Raw genomic sequence first — 26,181 nt, forward strand, 5'->3', positions numbered from 1 at the left:
TGGGTTATTATTTCTGACAAATGTACCATTCTTGTGTAATGTGTTTATGATAAGGGAAGCCTGGTGTGGGGCATATGAGAATGCTATCTTCACACCTTTCCTGAAAATCTGAAAACATTCTAAAATAAAGATTTATTTTTTAAAAATAGCTCAATCTATTTGTTCTGAAAACTTAATTAAAACCAATTTCTACTCTCCCTAGAAACTCTGGTTTCTTATCAGGCTCACAGAGTCAGTCCTATTTCTCTCAATCCCTCCTCTACAGGCACAGGTGAGAAGGGGGTTTGCTTAGGAAGGAAGGACTACAACTCCCAGAGTGCCCCTGTGCGGTTGTCAGGAGCAACCAAGGAATGCAGACTAACAGACCTGCCGCTGGAGTCAGGACTATCCACGGATTGACAACCAGCCAGCCATGGGCCAGGATTATTACTCTGTGCTCCAGATCACTCGCAATTCAGAAGATGCTCAGATCAAGAATGCGTAAGTTGGGGCAGGAGCAAAGCTTTTGGGTTGTGCTGGAACGGGCCCCACCCTCATCTCTTCCAAACTGAACTTTCCTGCACAGTTTAGGGCAGGCAAGGTAAACCATGTTCCTTCTCTTACTTCTTGCACACCCACATCCTGGCTTTGGGTTGGGTCAGGGTTCCCAATTCATCATCCCTTACCCTCTATGCCCTGTCTGCTCTCCTGGGTACCGTGGTCTTCCTATCAATAAAATGAGAACAAAGGAGACTTTACCCTTAATATTGTAGAGACCCACATGATTGCGAACAGGAGTGACCTGGCCAGATAGATGTATTACAAATTTTATTCGACTGTCACATGGTAGATGGGTATTGAATAAATCCCATCTCTGAATAGTTACATCAAGTCTTGGGGACTTTGTGATATTTCTAAGAAATCTGGGGCAGGAATCAGAACATTTTTCTGAAAAAATGTTTTTTGGTAAATATTATGTGGGTTCAGTGTGGTCTCAGCAGCTGGAGATACAACTGAATCAGATGTGCAGCTTAATTTTGTTGATGAATACAGATGTTGAATAAGTCACAGTAAGCTTGATGAATGTTACAAAAGGGAACATACAGGGCATGTGGAATCTATATTGGAAAGAGAGAGACCCCTTCAGTGGCTGTCACAATAATCAAGGCAAAAAGATGAGGCTTGAAGCAGGGCAGTGAGCTGGAGAGAGAAGAGAGAATGGACTTAGTTATTAATTGGATCATCGTAGGGTAAAGAAAAAGGGAGGAATCTAGGATAATTTAACAGACTAGTGACAATAGCTACACTCCATTGAATTGTGGAGATGCTGTTCTGAGAACCTTCTATCATTTCATTTAATCCTCACAACAGCCTGAGTGGTAGGTACCATTATTATCCCAGGACCATGTGCCTAGTAACCGGCAGAGCCAGTATTCAGACACTTTGCCTTATATTGTTGCCTATCATTGTTGCCTACCATGGATCACCTCCAGTAAGGGATCTCAGTGAGCTAACTGGAGAGAGTCTACAGTGTGGTTGAGAAATAAGACACAAACTCATGAATCAATTAGAGAACAATTCAGGATAGTCTGTGATGTCATCCACTGTTCATAACATTTGGTTGGCCATTGAGACCTGTCTAGGGAAATGTCACAAGGAGAAAGGGCAGTTGAAAAGCAGAAAGATGAGCCCAACCTAAGCATTAGAAGCCTTGCTTCCATGGGGAAACAATGGAAACAGTGAGAGACTTTGTTTTGGGGGGCTCCCAAATCACTGCAGATGGTGACTGCAGCCATGAAATTAAAAGATGCTTGCTCCTTGGAAGGAAACCTATGACCAACCTAGGCAGCATATTAAAAAGCAGAGATATTACTTTGCCAACAAAGGTCCGTCTAGTCAAAGGTATGGTTTTTCCAGTAGTCATGTATGGATGTGAGAGTTGGACTATAAAGAAAGCTGAGCGCAGAAGAATTAATGCTTTTGAACTACGGTGTTGGAGAAGACTCTTGAGAGTCACTTGGACTGCAAGGAGATCCAACCAGTCCATCCTAAAGGAAATCAGTCTTGAATATTCATTGGAAGGACTGATGTTGAAGCTGAAACTCCAATACTTTGGCCACCTGATGGGAAGAACTGACTCATTGGAAAAGACCCTGATGCTGGGAAAGATTGAAGGTGGGAGGAGAAGGGGACAACAGAGGATGAGATGGTTGGATGGCATCTCTGACTCAATGGACATGAGTTTGAGTAAACTCCAGGAGTTGGAAATGGACAGGGAAACCTGGCATGCTGCAGTCCATGGAGTCGCAAAGAGTCAGACACGACTGAGTGACTGAATTGAACTGACTGAAGCATTAGAAAGAGCCAGGTCTGAACCTAGGTTCTCTTACCTGCTAGCTGTAAGACCTGGGCAAATTACTTAACCTTTCTGAACCTCAGTCTTCCCATCTCTCAAAGAAAAAAAAAAAAGTTGTTGTGGTACTGAAATAGAATTATATGAGATAATGAGATGAAAATGCAGAGCAGTCATTTGCATCTGAAACCATGTCTTATAAAGAGTGATTAAAAAAACAATTTATGTTCTAAATGATGGTTTTTAACCCTTCTTCCCTGAAACAACTCTTAAAGCATGAATCACTTGTTTGAGACACTCCCTTATGGGAGTACCTAGATTTTGACACACACACACCCCCAAAAGATTAAACATATAATGAAGAAAAGTACCAAAGAAAGTTCCTAATCACCCAGCTATTAACTTCTTATTCATTTTAGGCTGCCACTTCTAGGCTGTGACTTCACCTCTTTCTCTCCCACTCAGGAAAGCAGGTGCCACAAGCATCATCTTAAAATCCCTCAAGTTTATATGAAAAACCGAACTCTTCTCAAACCTCATTACTTTTACTCACTGTTAGTTTTATTGCAATTCTCATACTTAACTACAACCTTTGTAAGTGAGAAGGGCTGATTTAGGACTTTCAGAGAGGTTGTGACAATTGCCTTCAAGTCTTTCAAGGTAGATCAGATTCTATCTGTAAGGCCCCATGACCCTTGTGGATGGAGACAGGGTTGCAGAACAGCAGACCCAGCTCAGTAAGAAAAGTGTTATTTAAGAGTCCGAGTGGTCCCACAGCAAAATGGGCTGCCTTGTGGAATGGTGAGTTCATGTCATTCATTTACTCATTGCACTTGGTGAGAGGCACTGAGGATGCAGAACTGGACACAGCAGCTGGAGGGACTCACTCACAGGCTGGTGGGAGAGACAGACCCATCAAACGGCTGGAGCACTGTGTGCTAAATACCAGCATCAAAGGCACTGGCGCTGCTGGAAAGGAAGTCTAATCTAGAATGGAGGCTGCAGTCAGGGAAGGCATCCTTGAAGAGTGGACCCCTGAGTTGAATGTGGAAAGATGAATAAATATTTGCCAGGAGGAGATGAAGGGGGCTGGAGAGGGTTGATCATTCCAGGTAAAAGCAGGAGAGTGTTGAAGGCATGAGCAGTGCAGTGTGCAGAGTATGGAGCCTGGAGAGAAGAACTGCAGAGAGGTTGTGGCAGCAGGGAAGGGGAGTGAGTGAGAAGGGCAGAGTGAGAAGGAGGAGTCGAATCTTAGACACATTTGGGTTTTATACTGAATTCAAAGGGCGGGGATTTCCTTGGTGGCCTAGTGATTAGGATTCAGCGCTTTCACTGCCATGGCCTGGGTTTAATCCCTGGTTTGTGCAGTATGGCCAAAAAAAAAATTTTTTTTTTAAGTTTTTATGGGATTTCCCTAGTGGTCCAGTGGCTAAGACTCCACACTCCTAATGCAGGGGGCCCAGGTTTGATCCCTGGTCAGGGAACTAGATCCTACAGGCTGCAACTGAGAGTTTGAAAGCATCATTTAAAAGATCTCAAGTGCCAAAATGAAGATTAAAGATTTCTCATGTCATTACAACCAGATAAGTATTTTAAAAACTTTTTTGTTGTTTTAAAAAGAGAGAAACTCTGGAGCTGCATGAGATTTGAATCCTGACTCCTTGAAGAAAAAAAAAAAAAAAAAAAGACAAAGGAGGAACCAGTGAAGGGTTCAGGCAGGAGAGTGACTTGGTCAGGGAGCATTTTAAAAGGGCAAGTTAACAAAAAAGAGAGAAAGAAATCAAACTGGTGGCAGCACACAGAATAAACTGGAGTTGGGGCGGGGGAACTGGAAATAGGAAGACATGGTTCTGCAATAGTTGTGGAAATGAAGAGGCAAAAAGAAAACATTATCTAGACCAAAAAGCCAGTGTGAGTTTTCACTAGAACAGGGGTGTAAGGGACAAAGGAAAACTTGGAGCCAAAGATACTCAGCTTTTCCACTTGAGGTTCTGTACAAATGGCAGGCAGCCAACAACAGAGCCAGCTCTGAGCCTTGGACTGTGCCTCAAGGTATTAATCCTTCTTCTTTAGGTACCGGAAACTTGCCCTTAAGAACCACCCGCTGAGGTCCATTGAGCCAGGTGCAGTGGAGACATTCAGGCAAATAGCAGAGGCCTACGATGTGCTGAGCGACCGTGAGTGACCGGGGCTGAGCGTGAGGGTGGTTCCTCTGTCCGCCTTCTCCTTTAATGTCATTCCTCACTCAGAAGAGTGTCAGGCTTTCTGAGGGGGCCCAATGGAGAGCAAGCATTCCTCTTCCTGGCCCAGAATCTAAACAGAGTAGACACAAGCTAAGGTGGAGGACATGGTGTGGAGAGTCCCCAGATTAGGCTGACCTGCCTCCCGTCTCAGCAGCACGGGACTCAGGGTAGGGGCTCCCCAACACCCCCCAGGCCTCACTTGTCCCCTGCAGGGATGCAAAGTGAGATGTTTGCTGCCCAGGGAAGAAGGCTAAGGCTGAGACAGACATACCCAGTTATTCCCTGAGTACCAAGAAGCCAAATCTCTGTCTCCCTGAGGACAGCATAAGTACCAAGGGACAGAGAGAGGTCTGTGATTAGGAAATCTGTCTCTGCTGTGGCAACCTGAAGCCTGGGGAAAGAGATCCTTGCCTCTGTGGCATGCAGTGCCCACGTGGGTTCCCTAGATACTGTCCTGGAGGCTGTGTGGGTACAGCCTTCTGTGTGCAGAAGAGTGGCCAGAAGATCACTAAAGTTTCCCCAGCCCCAAGTTTTTAGGACTTTGGACTCTTAAGATTTCCAAGCACTAGAATTGGCAGCTCTTGACTTCTCATATCCTACAGTCTCAAGGTGCTAGGACTGTATTTACCCACACTAGACAGTGGCTGTAATGACTGAGTTAAACCAAACCCCAGCATAATAGCCCGACCCTCAGTCTCCTGGTTTCTTCTCCAATCCTCAACCCTCCCCAGCAAGTTTGTTTTTCTCATCTTTCCTCTGGGCTATGGGGCCTTACGTAGGTCCACCCAGGGTGAAATTAAATCCCTAACTTCTAGTGTCTCTCTCCAAAGACTTCCAGACAGCAGGCACTTTAGAAATAAGGCTGTCTTCACCCTGCTTCTTCCTCCCTGCCCCATATCCTCTGGCTTCCCAGCCCTCCAGCTCTCTTAGCCCCCATGCTGGCCCCTTCTCAAGGTGACACATATCCACAGCTGTGAAAAGAGGCATCTATGACAAGTTTGGAGAGGAGGGTCTGAAGGGCGGAATTCCTCTGGAGTTTGGATCGCAGACCCCATGGACAACTGGTTACGTCTTCCATGGCAACCCAGAAAAAGTTTTCCATGAGTTCTTTGGAGGAGATAACCCCTTTAATGGTAAGAGGCCCTGCCTGCCCCTCTGCCTTACTAGGGAAGGATGTAGCTGTAGAAGATGCTTTTCTTTGAGTAGTTTTGTTTACTTTAAGAAATATATATATAGTGTGTGTGCGTGCTCATCCATGCTCAGTCGCTAAGTCATGTCCAACTGCGACCCTGTGGACTGTCGCCCACCAGGCTTCTTTGTTCATGGGATTTCCCAGGAAAGAATACTGGCGTGGGTTGCTGTTTCCTTCTCCAGGAGATCTTCCTGATCCGAGGATCAAACCCACATCTCCTGTTGTCTCCTACATTGGCAGGTGGATTCTTTATCACTGCTTCTGCTGCTAAGTCGCTTCAGTCGTGTCCGACTCTGTGTGACCCTATAGACAGCAGCCCACCAGGCTCCCCCATCCCTGGGATTCTCCAGGCAAGAACACTGGAGTGGGTTGCCATTTCCTTCTCCAATGCATGAAAGTGAGAAGTGAAAGTGAAGTCGCTCAGTCGTGTCCTACTTAGCAACCCCATGGACTGCAGCCCACCAGGCTCCTCCGTCCATGGGATTTTCCAGGCAAGAATACTGGAGTGGGGTGCCATTGCCTTCTCTGCTTTATCACTGAGCCACCTGGAAAGCCCCATATATATATTTTTTTAAAACCACTATTTATTGAAAAAGAAATAGAGTGGTTAAGCTTTTGCCTTCCACTGCAGGGGGCATGGGTTTGATCCCTGGTTAGGAAGCCAAAATCCTACCTGCCTCCTGGCCAAGAAACCAAAATATAAAACAGAAGCAATACTGTAACAAAGTCAATAAAGACTTTAAAAATGGTCCACGTCAAACAAACAAACAAAAAAACCTTAAAAAAGAACCCCCAAAACATATTCTCTGCTTATAAGAATCCCAGTTCTACTTAAATATTAGGCTAGGATTCCTAGAAGCCATGGATGGTAGAGCAACCCCCGGTGGTCATATGTCCCAGGCTCAGTTCAAGGGGTGAGGGGGGAGTTTGCTAGGAGGTCTCTAGGAAATAGCTGCCTCCTTGATAAGAAAGCAGGAGAATTCTTTGTCCCCTACCCCTCAGCATCTTGCATTTGAATACAGTCAGCAGAGGATGCGATTCTCAGAGCTACCACAGCCATCTTGTGATTGTGAGGGGAGAAAGAAGAGGGCTGACATGCTCAGATATCTGAATCAGCGCCGGAGGCCATCTACCGCCAGGCTACTTCTTGTGTAAGAAAGAACCAGTCCTCTTCCTTTAAACCACTTTGAAGGAAAGTTACAGGGCTCAAAATAGCCTGGAGTTAAAATTCCCCTCTGGGTCCTCCCCACCGTTCTATGCAAAACAAAGAACTCTCTCACCCGAAGGCAAGAAAAATGGACATTAAGGTTGATTATGCCTAGCTCCCAGCCAGTCCAGCCTCTGGCCGATCTCCAGAATTCCTTGCCCCAGCCATTTAAGAGATAACTACTCCGAACAACCTTGGAGAAGAATAGACCCCCTTAAGACAGTAGATTTCCACATATATACTTACTCTTTTCTTGGGTTAGGGCAGCAGCTCGGTGGCTCAGATGGTAAAAGCACCTGCCTACAATGTGGGAGACCAGGTTCCATCCCTGGGTCGGGAAGATCCCCTGGAAAAGGAAATGGCAACCCACTCCAGTAGTCTTGCCTAGAAAATCCCATGGATGGAGAAGCCTGGGAGGCTACAGTCCGTGGGGTCACAAAGAGTTTGACACGACTGAGTGACTTCACTTTCACTTTCACTGATCTGACTGCTGTCCCTTTTCGCCTCATTAAAGGTTATCTGTTCCTGTGAAGTGCCCGTCTTGTTCTTTTTCTGAACCTCGCCTTCTCTAACTCCCTTACCCTACATTTTTTGGTGCCGAAACCCGGGAGGGTTGAGATTCCTTCTCGTTCTCCACAGCCAGCTCTTCTGAGTGTGGAAGCCTGCCGACGAGCTCACTTCCCACCTGGGCTTTCAAGACCTCCTCAAGAGGATGCCCTGTACCTTTGTGAGCGGTACAAGTCCTGTGTAAGGGCTTTATTGGTTTTCCACGTAACCAGAGGAATATTGGTCTCTCTCTTCCTCTTTTCTCTACATTTTCTTTTCTGCGAGACCAACCAACTCCAGGACAGAGGCCTTTTGCCATTCGACCTCCCTCAAAAAAAAAAAAAAAAAAAAGAAAAAGAAATAAATTTCAGCACTCCATTCCTTCCCCCAGAAGTAGCCACTCATTGTTACAATTTATGTATCCTTTTAGAAATATTCTGTGCATTTATGAGCTTATATTTATTTTCACATAGCCTTTCATCTTGTTAAGGAAATGGGACCACACTGTTTACACTGATTTTTTTCACTTGTATCTTACAGATTCTCTTATTATACATTATATTACATACAGATCTTCCTTATTTATTTTAATAGTTGCATATAAGATTCCATTGTACAGCATAGAGCTGGGCAGGGGTAGAAGAAGTTGAGGAAAGAGGAGTTTGGGGACATCTTGGTGACCTCTGTAACTGGTTAGTGATTAACCCTGCCTCTCCCCTGTCTCAGCTGCTGACTTCATAGGAACTTGAGTCTGAGATCTGTAGTGGTCTTGAGCTGGGATGAACAGTGAGGAGAAATGAAGTCTGGGGGAGGATAGGGAGGACTGCATGCTGTGACCCGTCTTCCACAAAAGCTAACACGTCATTTCTGGCACTACCAACCGCTGCCACCAGAGGACACTCCTCTCTCTCCTGAGGCAGCCAGAGTCAAGGAGCACAGGCCCGAAGTTGGGGGAGGGGAGGGGTGGGCTGGGAGGTAGGGAAGTGTGGGTGAAGGGAGTCTAAACAGGAGGATGAACCAGTGGAGAGCCTCAAGAGATGGTTATCCTTGGATCTGCAATTGAGGATTTACTGAGTCCAAGCTTGTTCTGCTCACTTCAGGACAAGCCAGTAAATTAACAGATGGGTTGTTAGGGCAAGGAATAGCAACTTTATTTGCAAAGTCAGCAGACCAAGAAGATGGTGGGACCCATTGTCCCAAAGAACCATCTTGCTTGAGTTAGAATTCAGCCTTCCTGTATACTTAAAGGGGAGGAGTAAAGTCAAACATGACTATGCCAAAGGTTTTGACTGTGTGGATCAAACAAACTGTGGAAAATTCTGAAGGAGATGGGAATACCAGACCACCTGACCTGCTTCTTGAGAAACCTGTATGCAGGTCAGGAAGCAACAGTTAGAACTGGACATGGAACAACAGACTGGTTCCAAATAGGAAAAGGAGTACGTCAAGGCTGTATACTGTCACCCTGCCTATTTAACTTGTATGCAGAGTACATCATGAGAAACGCTGGGCTGGAGGAAGCACAAGCTGGAATCAAGATTGTCGGGAGAAATATCAGTAACCTCAGATATGCAGATGATACCACCCTTATGGCAGAAAGTAAAGAAGAACTAAAGAGCCTCTTGATGAAAGTGAAAGAGGAGAGTGAAAAAGTTGGCTTAAAGCTCAACATTCAGAAAACTAGAATCAGCATCCAGTCCCACCACTTCATGGAAAATAGATGGGGAAACAGTGGAAACAGTGGCTGACTTTATTTTTTGGGCTCCAAAATCACTGCAGATGGTGACTGCAGCCATGAAATTAAAAGACACTTATTCCTTGGAAGGAAAGTTATGACCAACTTAGCATATTAAAAAGCAGAGACATTACTTTGCCAACAAAGGTCTGTGTAGTCAAGGCTATGGTTTTTCCAGTAGTCATGTATGCATGTGAGAGTTGAACTATAAAGAAAGCTGAACATCGAAGAATTGATGCTTTTGAACTGTGGTGTTGGAGAAGACTCTTGAGAGTCCCTTGAACTGCAACGAGATCCAACCAGTCCATCCTAAAGGAGATCAGTCCTGGGTTTTCATTGGAAGGACTGATGTTGAAGCTGAAACTCCAATATTTTGGCCACCTGATGCGAAGAGCTGACTCATTAGAAAAAACCCTGTTGCTGGGAAAGATTGAGGGCAGGAGGAGAAGGGGACGACAGAGGATAAGATGGCTGGATGGCATCTCCGACTCAATGGACATGAGTTTGGGTAAATTCCGGGAGTTGGTGATGGACAGGGAGGCCTGGCATGCTGCAGTTCACAGGGTCGCAAAGAGTCAGACATGACTGAGCGACTGAACTGAACTGAAAGTCAAACATCTCCTAGTTTCGGTCAGCCTAGGAGAGGATGTGTTCATTTCTTCCTCCCTGCAGTCATTCATAGGTGAGCCTGGTCAGCATGTCTCCTGTGAGCGGAGCAAAGGCATTTTAGCTAAATGTTCATCACCTGGGAGACGGGGTTGCCAGTTGTTTACTTGCTAAGTTGTGTCCGACTCTTTGCAACCCCATGGACTGTAGCCCACCAGGCTCCTCTGTCTGTGGGATTTCCCAGGCAAGAATACTAAAGTGGGTAGCCATTTCCTTTTCCCAGAGATGGGCCTTTATGTATAATTTAAGCTTACAAGCCATATCCCTTTAGTGATTAGCTTGTAATAGAATACAAAGGTGCTTCCCTATTACAAGGGCAGCACGTTGGCCTGACCAAGCAGGCCTCCAATCTGTGAGGTGGGAATGGGAGACTAGGTATTACACTTGGGGACTGAAGAGGTGAGGGATAGTCTATGAATCTGAGTTTCTGGACGTAATTTCTCTTACTCCTCACCTCTCCCCACCTCCTGCAGAGTTTTTTGATGCAGAAGGAAACGAGGCAGACTTGAAATTTGGGGGGCTCCGGGGCCGAGGGGTCAAGAAACAGGATCCTCCAATCGAACGAGACCTCTACCTGTCCCTGGAGGACCTGTTTTTTGGCTGCACCAAGAAAATTAAGATCTCCCGAAGGGTGAGTACTTAGGAACCATCTTCTATCCCCTCCAACCCTACTGGTCACCTCCTCCCTGATCCTAAGTGGAGACCTCAGCTATGGTCTTACAGAAGCATAGAATCTTAGATTTGGAGCCCTAGGATGGTCGAATTCCAGAATCTGACATTTGGAAGGGACAGTTGAGGGTTTTAGCCTGGGTCTTTCCTCCTGTAGGAGTCCCCTCTGTGTGCTTTCCTAACGGGGACCAACTCTTTCCCTTCTCAGCTCAGCCCCATCCCTGAGGGAAGTGGGAAGGCTCTGGACGGGAGGAGTCTCCTGTGAATTCTGCCTTCTGGGTGTTTCCTGATGGTCCCCTGCAGGTTTCTTCTGGGTGTTTGCCTCAGGAGTAAGAAGGAGCCGTGTGGGCATGGAGGATGGGCCACGGCACGTTTCCCAAGGGGATTGGTTGAAGAAGACCTTCAGTGTGTCAGGTCCCAGACCCCATCCTGGCCCTGTCCCTTGGTCCAGCCCTGTGCTAGGCACCCAAGCAAGACCCCTCACACATCTGCCCAGCAGAGGAGATGCCAGCCACAGCCATGATTTCCATGGAGGGAAGGCACCCATCTGGGCATGTGACTGGGAAATAGGTAGATGACAGAGGAATGCTTTGGGAGAGGTCAAGACATGTTGCCCTCCATTTTTTTCCCTTTGGGATTAAGAGATCTGGCAGAGGCTCCAGGTCAGAGCCTCTGGCGGGGAGAGCAAGTGAGTGCGCGTTCACCGTGTGTCTGTTAGTCACCAAGACCACGTAATTTCTAGGGCTGGGGTTGTGACCTTGATCAACTCACGGGGAATGCTTGGCACCTCAGGCCCCAACCCCGTGCCATATCCTGCCATCCTGGAATCATAAGTTCTTGATTCAGTGGAACATAGGATGGGAGTGGGGATGGCTCAGACAGGTTCTCCCCGGTTCTGGAGGACTGAGCTGTGCACAGATCCCATGGAGCATCTTTCACGTGTGTTAAAGCCAGCTGGGAAATCCTGAGCCTACCTCCTTCCCCATCATCTTGCTACAGGTGCTGAACGAGGATGGGTACTCCTCTACCATCAAAGACAAGATCCTCACTATCGATGTAAAGCCTGGTTGGAGGCAGGGCACACGTATCACCTTCGAGAAGGAAGGGGACCAGGTGAGGATTGGGAAAGCTGTCTAAGGTCAGTTACCTGGGTTCGTGTGATGGGAAGACTGAGGAACGAGGCCCCTGGGAGCCCTGGTCTGGAAGGGAGACCAGTCTGCAGGGGAGATGAGCTGATCCCTAATGCCCCTTCTGAGGGGCACTCACAGTGCCTCAGTGAGTGGGTCACCCAGGATTTCTTCTCATTTTGCAGAGTGAGAAACAGGCCCAGAGAGAGAAGGGACTTGCCCAGGGCAAGAGCACCAGAGCTGAAAGGAGATCCCAGTCCTAACATCAGTGCTCTGATTTTCTTTTCAAAAAATTATTTACTTATTTGGCTGTGCTGGGTCTTAGTTGCAGCATGTGGGATCTAGTTCCCTAAGCAAGAATCAAACCCAGGACCCTGCATTGGGAATGTGGAATCTTGGACACTGGACCATAGGGAAGTACCCTTCCTGATTTTCTTGTGTGTTTCTCTGAGTAAAGCCCAATTGTAGGAGCTACTCAGAAGCCATTTATTTATAATAATTTTAAATTACTTATTTAAATAAAAATATAAAATTATTGTCCAAAGCGTGCTGATTCCTCAAATTCTGAAAAGAGAAGGAATGATGTTATCTTTGGAGCCAGAGACATGAATTCCTCTGCCCATATCTCTTGCTTCTTTCTCACTTATGAAACACCTACTTCCGAAAACCCACTTCAAAGGACTTGCCTAGTGGTCTAGTGGCTAGTACTCTGCATTCCCAGTGCAGGGGGCCCAGGTTCCATCCCTGGTCAGGGAACTAGATTCCACGTGTCGCAAAACCAAGACCCAGCACAGCCAAATAAATAAAATTAAATTAAAACAAAAAACCCACCCAGTTCTAAAGCTCCCCTCTCCAGGCAGCCTTCCCTGACCTCTCTCTGAGCTCCCACCTCTGGGTTCCTTTTATCTCAGTCTTGAGGATTCACTGTGTCCCTGTTTCCCCTAGACTGGAAGCCCTGGTGGGTAGGGGCCAGTCTGATTCCTCTGTTCCTCTGTTCGAACTCCCACAGGAGTTCCAGCAGAGTTCTGGGACTTAATGAAGCTTGGCAGGACAGTCTTGCAGGCGGTACTCTGACCCAGCCCAGTATTCTGCCTTCCAGCTGTTGCATCTGCTTGGGCTGCAGAGTAATGGCAAGGGGAGGGTGATGGGTGGGGAGTGGGTGTGTATAGTCATTGGGGTAGGTTTCTTTCTAAGGCCAAAATGGAAAGGCCCTTCCAGAAAAAACTGGTCTAATCTTCTTATTGTTCAGATGAAGATTTGGAAACAATAGAGACAGGAACTTGGCCAAGGTTCATAACCAATTAGTCCTTGTCACCCCTTGGCCTCCCCTGCCCAGGGTCCCAACATCATCCCAGCTGACATCATCTTCATTGTAAAAGAGAAGCTACACCCTCGCTTCCGCAGGGAGAATGACAACCTCTTTTTTGTGAACTCCATCCCCTTGGGCAAGGTGAGTGGGCAAAGTAGAGGAGCAAAGGGTGGGCAGATCACCTGGGGTCCACCAACCCATCTCCCTCTATCATAACATATATCAATGTCATTCTTTTCTCCCACACTGTGAACTCCTGAGGGCAGGCTATTGCTCAGCTCACTTACCTGTTAGTCCTTGAACATCCTTTTGTCTCCTTGAGGTCCAGCTTAGAGCCTGGCGTCGGATAGTCTCGTAAAGTACCTTCTAAACAGAATGGACATAGGGACCACTCCCACTTTGGGCCTTCATGTCCCCTAGGCTCTGACCTGCTGCACCGTAGAGGTGAAGACCCTAGATGACCGTCTGCTCAACATCCCCATCAATGACATTGTCCAGTGAGTCCATTTACTTGGGCCCCAATAGATGGGAAAGGGCTTCCTGGTCCTTAGAGGCTAGCCTGGTACCCAGCTGGCACCCAGCTCAAAGCGGGTGAGAAGGATTGAAATCCAGCCCCCACTCTGGCCACGCTGTGGGCTGCATTCATTTGACAAATGGAGTGCCTTTTTCTTACTTGCATGAAGTCATCGTGGAGGCTAGAGGCCCCCAGTGTTAGGAAATCCCTGTTGTCTTCATCCTCTAGAATTTCCAAGCCCTTTCCCCAGCAAGGTCCTCTGTGTGGGAAGCTTGGCAACTGAGTACTCCCCATTCCAACCCAGGGTCTGCTCACTTTCCTTCCCTCCTTGTCCTGTTTTCCATCTAAATGAGATTCCCGGAATCCTCCATCAGAGACTCCAGAATCAGAGATTCACTGTAAATGGATTTCCAGGGAGCAAGCTGTCTGGAACAAGCCAGTCTCCTCTCCCCTGCCACTGGTTCTAGAAGCTGGTGACTGCTGCATGCCTGAGGTTATGTGAGCAGAGGCAGATGTCTGGCTCTGGTGCCCTCTGAGTTCCCTTCTTTCATCCTCCCCTGTCTCAGCCCCAAGTACTTCAAGAAGGTGCCAGGGGAGGGGATGCCGCTGCCAGAGGACCCCACCAAGAAGGGGGACCTCTTCATTTACTTCGACATCCAGTTCCCCACCCGCCTCACACCCCAGAAGAAGCAGATGCTGCGCCAGGCGTTGCTGACGTAACTCTAACTCGGGTGGGCTGGGGCCTGAGCAGGGGGAGGGGAAGGTGAGCAGGGGGAGGGGAAGGTGAGCAGGGGCCTGACCCCACCCCTACACAGCCTCAGGGTGTGCAGGGGAGCCCGCCCACTGCACAGCCGGGACTTGGGGACTGGATGGCATGGGACTTTTGAACTGACACAATAAACTTTTATTTCCTATCCTACAGCTACACCCAGGAGAGTTATGTATTAGATGGAGAAGAGTTTTATACAGCCCTTCTCGTGGAGCAGAGGCAAGGGCAGGGCCCAAGAAATTGAGGAGCTGGGACCCCATCCTGGCTATGTGAGCCTGGCCAGGTCTCTGAGGGTTCAGAGCCTCTGTGCTCCCAACTTGATAGTGGGGTGCAGTGCTGCCTCATCTCTGAGGGTCCCCAGATCATGCTCTCTGGAAGGGCAGTCTCTAGTGTGATATAGTCACAGTGTACTCAGGAAAACTGAAGCACAGAAAGCAAAACACTTGTCCCAGGTCACACAGGGCTCAGTGGCAAAGCTACATCAGAACCTTGAAGGCCACCTCTCACAACTTCACTCTGCTTAGAGGCAGCACAATGGACACAGTGCCAGAAAGGGCTTAGTTTCTGCCTCGCCAGTCTGCATTGCTGGTTCTGTGCAGTGGGTCCTGAGCTAGAACTAGGCAGGTTCTTAGAACTGGGCTCTGCTTCTAATCCTACCCCTGCCCCTTTGGACATTATTATCCATCTTGTCAGTAAAGCAGAACCCAGAACCCTCTTCAGGCTGCTCACTGATGTGAAGGTGCTTGGTGAACTCACAGCATAGGTTTCAGGGTTACAGCATTGCTGCCAACATGGCCTATGGGAGTGCCAGCCTCCAGGCCCACCTGGGCTTGTGCAGACCACACCTGCTTCCCCAGTCTGTCTTGTGCCCAGGGAGGCACCCCTCACTGAAGTCTGGGCTTGGGCTAGGAGAGATTCAAGCTTATGACAGAGAGGGTGGACACTTACATGGAGTGACTTAAGAGACACCAGAGGGAGTTCCCTGGTGGTCCAGTGGTTAGGACTCTCCACTTTCACTGTCAAGAGTGTGGGTTTAATCCCTGGTTGGGGGACTAAGATCCCACAAGCCTCGCAGTGCAGCCCCCTCCCCCCCCCCCCCAAAAAAAGAGGTGGGTCAGAAGAGGGCCCCATAGAATAGATATTGCTTAGATTCCACCATTCAAAATATCATATTAGCTTAAGCCATTTTAAACCATCAGGGAGAAGGCCACAGACCTTGAGATGTAGAATCTGACCTATGGTTCATCAAAGAATGTGGGCTTCGGAGTTAGGTACACCTCCAGGAGTTCTACTTGCCAGCTGTGTGCCCTTGGGCAAATTGCTTCACCTCTCTGAAGCCGTTTACAGTCCCTATCTTGCAGGCCGAGGATTCCACACCTTATTTATGAGCTGAGGTCTTATAGTCCCCAAGAAGGACAGGGTTAGATTATGAGTAGAAACCAGAGGAGTGGAGCAGACTCTGCCATGAGGCAGGACCCAGGTGGAGAGGTGGTACTAGGTGCCCTGGTTTGACAGTGAGTGGGTGAGGACTGCCTGGTGGAACTCTGGCAGTCTAGCTCTCCTCTAGGCCGGCAGCAAGGCCTGCTCCTAACCTCTTCCTCATGGTGATTCTCAGGGAAGCCTGGTTTCAGGCCTGATGAGAGCCATTTATAAGATTAGGTCAGTGTGGTCTTCAGCGCTGCCATGTCTGGTATTTTACAGGCAGCGAGGGAGGAGTTACTGAGGCCTACTGGTATGCTGGTCAGTGTTCCTACAACCTCCCCCAGCTCCTGTCTCAGATCATTCCTAGAACAATGAAATCTGGCGGTCTCACGCCCAAGCGAGTGTCTGAAACACAAGACTGGTCAATGAGCCAGCTGACAAACATGCCTGGGGCAACAAACTGCTCCTGTTTCCTCTGGTGCAAAACAGTGAATAGCCTGTCTCACAGGATTAATGTGAGAATTAGTGTGCATTAGGCACACTGACTGGATCCCCTGTTTAGGCTGACCCCTTGCCACCCTGGCTTGATTCATGACACCCAACCTTGTCCCTCCTGGGGACTGTGAGACCTCAGCTCAGGTGAGGAATCCTGGGCCCTTTTTCCTTCTCCACAGCCCTAACATGTGGGACCCCTTGCCTGAGCACGGAAGGGCCCAGCCTCCAACTCTGGTGGGGAAGGCCTGGTAGCACCAGCTGGCTGAAGCAGGAAGGTCTCTGGGCCTGGCTCCACAGCCGCCTAACAGGACTCCTGAAGGACCCCGGCACTGGTTCCTGGGGGAAGGGTACACAGGAATCTGGTTCCTAGACTCAGTTCAGCTGCAGATCTCCCATGTGTCCTTGCCTGCATGACCTGTCCCAGCCTTCAGCTTCTTCAGACATCTATAAAATGGGCCTGGATGGCTTAATTCCAAGGGCCCAGCTGTGCATGACGGAGAAGGCAATGGCACCCCACTCCAGTACTCTTGCCTGGAAAATCCCATGGATGGAGGAGCCTGGTTGGCTGCAGTCCATGGGGTCGCGAAGAGTTGCACACAACTGAGCAACTTCCCTTTCACTTTTCACTTTCATGCATTGGAGAAGGAAATGGCAACCCACTCCAGTATTCTTGCCTGGAGAATCCCAGGGACGGGGGAGCCTGGTGGGCTGCTGTCTATGGGATTGCACAGAGTCGGACATGACTGAAGTGACTTAGCAGCAGCAGCAGCAGCTGTGCATGAGATGTCTCAAGATTCTGGAACCTGAGTCCCCAAACCCTTGAAACAGAATAGCTCTGCCCATCTGTTTTCCTGACTGAGGCCAGGTAGCAGGAAGAGGGGCAGGGAGGCTGACACCTCTGCTTGTTACCACCTGCCTGGGATCTCTAGCATGGGGTGAGGGTGAATAGAAAGACTCCTCAGGCTGAGGCTGGATGTCTGCTCTGCAGCCTGCTGTAGCCCATGCTGCCTCCTAAGGGGGTGACTGTGGAGGATGGACTTGCCCTTACTAGGCCTGGGACTTGGGGGAGGTGGGTTTCCCATTTGTAAAGTGGAATAAAATTAGTCAGAGCATCCAAGATCCCCAAGTTCCTCTAAATCTTCCAAGCAGCACAAGAGATGGAGGGCAAACAGGAACACTCATTCTGCAGAATAATAGGCCCAAGACCTACTAGGGGGTTGGAGGCAGGTGCTGGAATACCCGGAGCTGGTGAGTGAAAGGTCAAGTGGTCTGGCCAGACAGCCAGGCAACTGCGGACTCCAGACCACTCCTTCACTTCCCATCTCAGCCCTGGCCTGGTCTGGAGACAGAGGTGGACCAGATGGCCTCCACCCAGAGTGGAGTGCTGGAAGATGAGCCCGCTCCCCTTTCCAAATCAGGTGGCTCCTCCCCTGCCCACCAGGTGCCAAAAGGGCCCAGTAGACCAAGATCTGTGGTGATAGAGAGGGAGGAGACACCAAGGTTGAGCTTGTTTTATGGGTGACGTGCTAGTTGGGCTCGGGGGCAGGAAGAAGAGTCAAGCTGAGGGCTTTCTAGGGGACTGGGGGCTTGAGATCCTGGCTGATGCCAGGCTCTCCACAGTGTCAGCTGGGGTCAAGTCCACCTGGACTGTGAGAGGCTACAGGGAGCTAAGGGGTGAGAACGTGGGGAGGGGGAAGGGAGGTGGTGGGAGAGGGAGCAGAAGAGAGGGATGGGGAGAGAGGGAAGGGGAGAAGGGGAGGACGGAAAAGGAAGCAGGGCCAGGCTGCAGCCAGAGCCAACGCTGATCAGGTCAGCAGCTGCTCAGAAGGGAGCCTCCCGGGAAGCGCGGGCAGCCATGAGGGCCCTCTTCAGCTGCTCGTAGGTGACGAACATCACCACGTTCCAGGATCCCAAGCGGAGAAAGGAGGGCATGAACCTAGAGGGTGAGAAAACACAGGTCGTCTCTAATTCGCCCTGGCATCCTGACAGATGCTCTGTCTCCCAGGAAGTCGGGGTGGCCCAAGAAATGGAGCTGTGGGCAACAGTCCCCTGTGAGTCTCCATTCTAACACCCATAAAACAGGCATGATGGCAGCTCCAGGAGGGAGGAGTTAAGAGTATGAGAATGCCAGGACCAGGATCAGAAACTGTTGCGTGTGGTTGCCACTCAGTCCCAGTGGTTCTCTCTCATTTGTGTGACAGGTACAGGGGGCAGGAGGCCTAGAACTGGGAGGGGCAGGTCAGAGTCTCACCCTTTGTAGAAGGCTTGGGGTCCCTCCTTCTGGAGCATGGTGAGGGCGCAGTGGCCAGCGCTGCTGTACTGGCCCAGGGCAGAGTTCATGTATCTCGTCTTGACCACGTCGACAGGGGAGGCGATGACGGTGGTGCAGAAGCCCGCCCCGAAGGCAGAAGTAAAGTGGCAAGGGAGGTCGTCTGCCAAGGAGGAGTAGGAGGCATCAGGACTCCTCCCCCAATAATTCCAGAAGGAGATGATTGAAATAACTACGGTCTCGTGGTTTTAGACCCAGAGACTCCAGTGGGAACCTCTCCCAGTGCCTCTGACTCGTTTTGCCCATGTAGCCTCAGGGCCTCAAGGTGCATGGCTTCAATTCAGTGAGAGAAACTCATTGCATAAGCAAAGGGGAAATGGGATGAAGGATGTGGTCTCCAGGCAGATCCACACTACCTCCTGCTTTGGGGGAAGGGTAAGACTCAGCATCATCTCCCCTAATTCACCTGTCATTAGGTGGGCCTTCAGGAGAGTGTCCTTGATGAGGTCGTAGGTCACCAGCTCAGCACAGTTGACAATGGCATTGCGAGCGACATTGGGAGATGTCCCTACGGGAGGAAAGGGTGTCTATGTGAGACCAGGGAGTAGGGGAAGAGGAAGACGGGGAAGAGAAAACAGCTGGTACACACCTTTCCAGAGTCCCCGAAACCCCTCCTCTCGGGCAATGGTTTTGTAGGCCTCAACAGTGCTCTGGTACCTCCGGCCAGCTCCAGCTCGGGCCTGCGCTTGGAACCGGACCTTCACCACATCCGTTGGCTGGGCCACGGCCACGGCCAAGGCACCGGTGGTGCTGCCTGCCAGGAGGCGACTCCCGATGCCGGCATCTGTCGGAAAGCCATGGGGGTCAGTGGCCAGCTGGGCTTCCACTAGTGTCCACCTCTCCTCACCAGAACCACATCACTGAAATCTGTCTTCACTGTCCCCTGTTAAGACCCAGGCCAGCTCTGCTCTAAGAATGTCTTGCATTATACAGTGTCTATTATGTGCTGGGCACTAGGACAGAGCAAGGAACAGGACAAAATGAGACTTAATGCTATTTTCTTTCATAAAGCATTTCTATTCACTTCATTTCACCTGCTAAACGGCCCTGAGAAATCAGAAACTTTTTTTTTTTGGCTGCGTTGCATAGCTTGTGCGATCTTAGTTCCCTGACTAGGGACTGAACCCAGGCCCCAGCAGTGAAAGCCCTAACCACTGGACCACCAGGGGATTCCCGAGAATCATTTCCATTTGACAAACATGAAAGGCTTTCTCAGACTGGGATTCACAGGACTTGGGTTCTCATCCCTCATCTACTTTTCCATGACATGGGATTCCACAAGTGTAACCTGGGGGGTGAACGTGGCATGCTGAGAAGGTGAAATGGAAGAGCACTGGCCTTGAAAGCAGAAGTCCTGGGAGTTTCCTGGCTCTTCTCTGTGAGCCCTTGGCTGAGTCCCCTCCCCCACCCCAGGTAAGCCTCAGCCTCTCCTGCTGGAACACAGGGATGATACCACCTGCTCCCGAAGTGGTTGTGAAAACTGTCACGAGCTGATGCCCTGCTCAGAGCCTGACTCAGCCTGGGAATCATAAGAAGAATCAGGGACCTTTAATCTGAAATTCCTCCTAGAGGTCTTGGGGCCTAAAGGAACTGTGAGGCTGGAACAACTAGGATCGACCATCACTGAGAAGAGGCCAAGAGGCCTGTGGCCCAGCTCCACACTCACGCTCAGAGCCCTTGGTGTAGAACTGCTTGACGGAGTCGTAGAGGCCGATGCGGACGGAGGCGAAGCTCATCTGGCGCTGCAGGCCGGCGACCAGCCCGCTGTAGAGGCTGCGGGGGCCCTCGGTGCGCACCATGGTCAGGATGGTGCCCAGCACCCCGCGGTACTGGGCACTGGCCGCAGCCTGCATTGGCCCCTGCCTTTCTCCTTGGATCTGCAAGGCCAAGGCAGGTGGTTGCCCTCCCCATCTCCTGCCATCCCTGTGCTCTAAAATTTATGGTGCCCAAAACCCCACTGGCCCTTGAAGAGTCTGTGTCCTGGGGAGGGAGTGGACTAGCTACGCTCAGAAATGCAGGCTTCATTCACTCACCTGTAGCCGGACTTTAGCGGTATCCAGGGGAAAGGTGATGAGGTCAGCAATGCAGGCAGCTGTGCCTGCCCCCAGGAACTTCACAGTGGCTGTAGGGGGCACATCTGTGGCCTTGAACCCAACCATAATGACGATTCTTGCAACCTCCCAGGAGATGAACAAAAACTGGAGAAGGGGGCACCTTCTGTCAGCAACAAGACGAGACAGAGGAACTCTGCCGGAGACTAAGCCAAGGAGAGATAAGGTCCATCAGCAGCTGAACCTCCAGAACTTCTCTTACTATCCCACCCCTACCTTCTCTGATAGCATCACCCCCCTAAGCAAGGGCTCAGAGCTGCCCCTCGAGGGCAAATAGGAGTGAGCTCCACAGGTACTCAAACAGGGGCTGGAGAAGTAATTTCTGTCTGAGAAGTCCTCTCCTTCACCACGTGGAGTATCCGGATCACAGCTGTCCTGCCTCACAAACAGGCATTGGCCCAGTCCTTTGTCTGTGGGCTACAGATTTCTCTGATGCTCATGTTCCTGATTCTGCAGCTCTGTCTAGAGGGCAGGCAGATGAGGGGGGAAGGTACAAACCCACAGGCATCATGCCCTGAATGTCTTAAGCAGAAGAGGTTCCTATGAGTCTGGAATTGTCTAAGTCTAGAAGAAAAGGAGTGAACAAGACCTATTCAGCCCCTTCAATTTGGTCTCAGGCTTTCTCAGAGCCCACCAGCCCACACACAGCTTGGGCTCTCTAGAGTCACTCTTTCAATGAGTTCGCTTTGCCAGGCACTGGTTCACTGAGACAATATCTACCCTAGAGGGAGGCTTATTGTCTGGCACTGGGGGTGGGCAGGTGTTTCAAGCTGCATTCGGGGCTTGCAGAAACATATTCTCAAAATTCAAAGGAGGGACCATCCACCTCCACTGTGAGAGAAGAAAGGGTGGGTAGTCAGAAATGACTTAGCAAAGGTAACATTTAGCTGGGCCTTGAAGGATACTGTGCTGTTCTTAGGGCTAAGAGTATCTTCCTCCCTCCCCCAGCCTACTGTGAAACACAGGAAAACTACTCCCTCTCTGGCCAGTTTCCTCTCATCCTATAATACAGGGGGAGCCATGTCTTCATGAGAGGTGGGGATGGGGAAGTAGTGCAGGTCAGAGCTATAAAGAATGACGAAGGAAACCAAAACCCCCATTTTGTTTTCAGAACTGGAAAAACACCCTCCTCCCCTGCCTTGGGAGGAAGTGAGCCCAGCACCCCAGTGGGGGAGGGTGACCTGCTTCTCTCCCCTGAGTTTACTTTGACGAGGAGTGGCTACTCTGAGCCCCACCTAATTGGCTATCCCTGTTGCTGGGGATGTGAGGAAAGAGCTGGCCAACAGAGGAATGATGTGGTGACAGTAGTGAACACACAGACCGATGGAAGCAAAATGTTCACCAGGCTTCCTCCTCCTGGGCCTCTCATCCCAGGTGGCTGGGCAAACGGGAAATCTAAAAGCTACTCACCACTCGGCTGCTGGCCTTATTCATGTTTCCCTGGAGCCTGGCTCACATGAGGCTCAGTGAAGGCTGCACTCAGGCAGCGGAAGGGGTTGATGAAGGTGTTCCCGAACCCCCAGAGTCCCTGCCCTGACATTCTCATCCCCCAGGAAGTGCTCCACACCTTTCCTCATCCCTCTGGCACATTCTATTAGCTCACTTACTTCTCAGAGCAGCCCTGTGAGGGAACTTAGTAAGAGTCCTGTCTGCAGGCTCCAAAGCTTATACAATTTGCTTTACACTGGTGTCCAGGTCATTTCTTTCCTGTTCTCTCAGCCCCAGGCCCAGGCAGGGCCTTTCATGAGGAAGTCCAACATCCCAGTTCTCTTGTGACAATATGACAGTTCTGAGAAGGTTCAGGCAAAAAAGGCATCCCTTCTGGGCATTGGAGACATGATAACAACATGAGTCAATCATGTCCTGACCTTGATCTAGGTTGCAATGTGTTGTGAGGGTCAGAGAAATATAAGACCCAGCCCATCTTGGCGACAAATGCAAAGGCTAAGTTGCCATTTTGAATATTGCCTTGGGTTTGCCATAAGTCAGGTCCTTCAGAGGCACAGGTATGGGAAGCAAAGGTACCTGTGCTAAAGACCCTACTAAGAAGATTAAGGTCTAACTGGAAAGAATTTATCATATATTACTCACCAGCAAATAACCAGTTTTACCTGATTATCGCAGTCTCAGGGACAGTCCAAAACATACATCTGATTCCTAATCGAAATCTCAAGGGTAGTCAAAAGCTTGAGTCAACAATATGTATTTAGAACACTAGGTTCTCCTCTGCTGCTGATTTCCTGGAGCTAATCACTGTCCCACTGGGGCCTCATTGTTCCTCCTCTGTAACATGGGGATTACCATCCTTGGCTTGTCAGGGTCAGTTTAAGGGCCAGAAGAAGACCAAGGATATAGGAAGGTGCTTTGTGAACTCTAAGAGTGACTTTACTGGGATGGTGGTGCTAGTTATTTTTGTTAATATCCTGCTGATCCTGCCCCCAGACCACAGGGCTGAGGCAGTAGAAGACTCCTCCTTTAGACTGGACTCTTACCCGGCTTTGTTAGGTCCCACGCTGAGGTCTTCAAGGTCAAGCTTCTCTAAAGATGTCCCGTTCTTCAAAGCTGCCAGTGGCTATCATGGCCTGATCCCTTTGGTTTTCCATGGAAAATGGTTGGTAGACGAAATATCTAATGGTCATACTATGTGTCCTGTAGAGCAAAGGAGGAGAGTTTAGAAAGGGGAATGGGCCTTAAAAGGACTACAAACCCAGCAAAAGGAAAAGGCCCAAGGCACAGTAGCGTATTCAGTCCTTGCCTGGGGGATGTGAGGGTAGGGAACAGGGTCCATTTCCCACAGGCAGCTGGGGGCTAATTAAGTTCACACAGTGGAGGAGAGGGACAGACACATGGGAGGAAGGGATGAACCCAGAAGTCCTCTCTCCCCTGTCTGATCTCTTAGTATCACACATTGCTCTTTGAGATTTCTGCTTTAGTGTAATTCAGTACTCTGGGGAAGCATCCCACAACACAGCGACTCTGGTGAGTGGGGGTGCTGGAAGTGAGGTGGGGGGGCATCAGGATGGTTCAGAGAGTAGGGCCCAGAGCAGGGCTTGAGGAGGTTAGAGAGGTTGGAATGGGCCCAGCGGAGGCCGCATCAAGCAGCTCAAAGCTCCTGCCAGCAGAAAGAGCTCTAGGAAGGCCTGTAGCCGCCTGGAATGGGAGAGGTCCTTCTGATCATCGCTGAAGGACCCCCACCCTGGCAGAGGAGAGGGCTTATATTACAGCCTTTTGAGCGCGAGAGGTAAAGAACAAAGGCAAAACAGCAAAAGAGTGAAAGAAGAGAGATTAAAAAAAAAAAAGACAAAACGGTAAAATACAAAATACGGTGGGAGGCGAGGAGGGAAATTAAAGGCGGCGCGTGGGTCCCCTCGGCCGGAGTAGCGGGAGGAGGGCAGGAGTTGAGGGTGCCGGGCTGGGGCGGGCCGGGGCCGGGCTCACCGGGCCGCAAGGAGAACAGGCGGGTACAGGCAGTTCTGTCGGTCGGCGGGCGGAGGGCGCGTCCACGGAGCGCAGACGATACTCGATCCGAAGGCGCGGCCGGCGGGGCTTGAAGAGAGGTAGGAGGAGGGTGCCGTGAGACTTAGATCTCGGGGCGGGGCCTGCTGGGCGGGGGCGGGGCCTGCGGGCTCCGAGGACTGGGCGGCTAAGCGGCAGAGGCCGCCACGCCCAGGGTTGTCTTCGCGCCTTCTTTCACTCCCATTTCCGGGCTTCGGTCCCCGCGTCAGCCCTTTTGTACCCCATAGGGTTCCCCCCTCGCCGCCAACCTCATTGTGAGGATGGCAAGACTGACGCGCGGGAAGAAGCAGAAGCTGCTCAGGGTCATACACGCCTCTGGCCCCTAGCCCGGGCTCTTTCTAACAGCGCCCAGAGGCTCAGGTAGAAGAGCACTCCGTGCTTTCACGGGCCCAGTTCGCTACCCCCAACTCGGCCACCCGTGTTTCCGCCAACCGCCCGCTCTCCCCAGGCGCCGGCGCGGGCTCTCCGGGGCGGGGCCTCCCGACCGGCCTCGCAGCAGCAGGTGGCCTGTCACCGCCAACGGCCGTTGTGCGCAGCTGAGTTTCCTGCCGCCTGAGGGCTCTATCCTGGGTGCCCGCGGGACTTCTGGACCGGGCGGGGGTACCGAGCGTGGCGCTCCCGCCCCCACTTACAGTCGCGCCAACGGGCTGGCCCAAGTGAGAAGGCCGTACAAGGCCTGGATTTGCTGCATGCTTAGGTCCCAGCATGAGAAAGGGATGGTAGGCGAGGAACCTGGCCCCTCAGGTGGCGGGTGGTCTTTTGGGGGTGACAGACATGTAAATAAGCGGTAATTGTGTCCTGTGGCCAGACAAACACGTGTACATGAAGTGTAGAAGGACTCTATGTTCACCCTTGGACTCTTGTGTCCCTACTTTTGTGTACCTTCTGTCCCCCACTGCCTCTTTTCAGCCTTGTAGGCTGTCTGGGACTGTTGTGCGAAATTGTGAACGTTGTCTGCCATTCTAGTAAACAAAGTTGCCCACCGTCTCAGTTCTGTAATGCTCTGGCCATTAGCCACTGTAACCACCCAACCACGGTGAGCCCTGAGAGGAATTCAGGATGGAGGAAAAGAGGAAGCATCCTGTGCTTTGGATACTACTGGCCTTCCGTAGTTAAGATGCATACCTAAGGAATAATTTAAATGAATCCAGATTCTTACATTTTCCTATATACAGAAAACCACTAAAATCATTAATTTGAGATGTCTGTTCTTTATGGTTGACAGAAATATTTTGATGTTCAACTACATTTTTTTTCCCCAGCAAAATATTTATCCTGGCTTTTCTCTTAACCTTTTTCAAACATATCCTCAAAGGTATCTGAGAGGCCCTCTCATGGGCTATCTTCTTCAGTAAGATTCCCGAGTAAAGTTTAACTAGTTGCTTTCAGGTTGTGTGTTTTTCTTCAGTTGCAGCTGTTTGGCCTGCTGTTGAAAGTGCCCTTGGAAAGTGTAATGGGAGGATCTGAGAAGATGAACATTAAGTGTGTGCAGTTACTATGTTCAGGTTTGTTGTGGATACTTCTGCATAACCCTGTGAGGCTGGTATTAACCTCTGATCTACATATGAGTGCCAGAGAGGTTAAATCATCTGCCTGATGTCACACTTTTCTAAGTCTAGTACTTGTGCTCAGTCGTGTCCGACTCATTGCCAGCCCACGAATGTAGCTCACCAGCTCCTCCATGGGATTGCCCCAGGCAAGAATACTGGAGTGGGTTGCCATTTCCTCCTTCAGGGGGTTTTTCTGACCCAGGGGTCGAACCCATATCTCCTGCATTGCAGGCAGATTCATTGCCGAGCCACCAGGGAAGCCCTGGCAGATTAATTTACCACTGAGCCACACGGGTCACAATGTTAGGAAATGGTGAACCATGATTTAAGCCCAACTCAATCAGCTCCATTTGGGTATTTTCCATAAGCAGAGGGAATTGTCAGCCAGGAGACTATAGCTAGAACGGGACGGGTTAATTATCAGATCAGATCAGATCAGATCAGTCGCT

The 26,181-nt window shown here is 50.1% G+C and overlaps 2 protein-coding genes across 3 annotated transcripts; one reads left to right on the forward strand and one right to left on the reverse strand.

The window, feature by feature from the left end:
- Window positions 1-276: 276 nt before the first annotated feature.
- DNAJB13 (DnaJ heat shock protein family (Hsp40) member B13) lies at window positions 277-15,404 on the forward strand. Of its 2 annotated transcripts, XM_019975785.2 has the most exons (8): window positions 277-480; window positions 4,406-4,509; window positions 5,547-5,708; window positions 10,395-10,552; window positions 11,590-11,703; window positions 13,054-13,167; window positions 13,447-13,523; window positions 14,107-15,404. In XM_019975785.2, the coding sequence occupies exons 1-8, from the start codon at window positions 413-415 to the stop codon at window positions 14,258-14,260; spliced, it is 951 nt and encodes a 316-aa protein (XP_019831344.2). In that variant the 5' UTR covers window positions 277-412; the 3' UTR covers window positions 14,261-15,404. The 2 variants fall into 2 exon arrangements, with proteins under 2 accessions (XP_019831344.2, XP_070659975.1); XM_070803874.1 differs by lacking the exons at window positions 277-480; window positions 4,406-4,509; window positions 5,547-5,708 and adding an exon at window positions 9,009-9,763.
- Window positions 15,405-17,722: 2,318 nt separating this feature from the next.
- Window positions 17,723-24,261, reverse strand: UCP2 (uncoupling protein 2). Its single transcript, XM_019975554.2, has 8 exons — window positions 24,105-24,261; window positions 23,159-23,315; window positions 20,589-20,812; window positions 20,222-20,432; window positions 19,145-19,339; window positions 18,962-19,063; window positions 18,478-18,658; window positions 17,723-18,162 (listed from the first exon to the last, which is right to left on the reverse strand). The coding sequence occupies exons 3-8, from the start codon at window positions 20,712-20,714 to the stop codon at window positions 18,048-18,050; spliced, it is 930 nt and encodes a 309-aa protein (XP_019831113.1). The 5' UTR covers window positions 20,715-20,812; window positions 23,159-23,315; window positions 24,105-24,261; the 3' UTR covers window positions 17,723-18,047.
- Between the last annotated feature and the right edge of the window lie 1,920 nt (window positions 24,262-26,181).

This window comes from Bos indicus, chromosome 15, assembly GCF_029378745.1.
Source record: "Bos indicus isolate NIAB-ARS_2022 breed Sahiwal x Tharparkar chromosome 15, NIAB-ARS_B.indTharparkar_mat_pri_1.0, whole genome shotgun sequence".
In the NCBI taxonomy this organism is placed as follows: Eukaryota; Metazoa; Chordata; class Mammalia; order Artiodactyla; family Bovidae; genus Bos; species Bos indicus.

Bases quoted from the DNA above. Each gene is read 5' to 3' on its own strand.
- DNAJB13 (XM_019975785.2), top strand. From the start codon at position 413: ATGGGCCAGGATTATTACTCTGTGCTCCAGATCACTCGCAATTCAGAA. The intron at 4,510-5,546 runs GTGAGTGACCGG...ACATATCCACAG, and splicing joins CTACGATGTGCTGAGCGACC to CTGTGAAAAGAGGCATCTAT. The intron at 5,709-10,394 runs GTAAGAGGCCCT...CACCTCCTGCAG, and splicing joins AGGAGATAACCCCTTTAATG to AGTTTTTTGATGCAGAAGGA.
- UCP2 (XM_019975554.2), bottom strand. From the start codon at position 20,714: ATGGTTGGGTTCAAGGCCACAGATGTGCCCCCTACAGCCACTGTGAAG. The intron at 19,340-20,221 runs GTGAGTGTGGAG...GCTTTCCGACAG, and splicing joins CTACACCAAGGGCTCTGAGC to ATGCCGGCATCGGGAGTCGC. The intron at 18,659-18,961 runs GTGAATTAGGGG...CCTCCTTGGCAG, and splicing joins GAAGGCCCACCTAATGACAG to ACGACCTCCCTTGCCACTTT.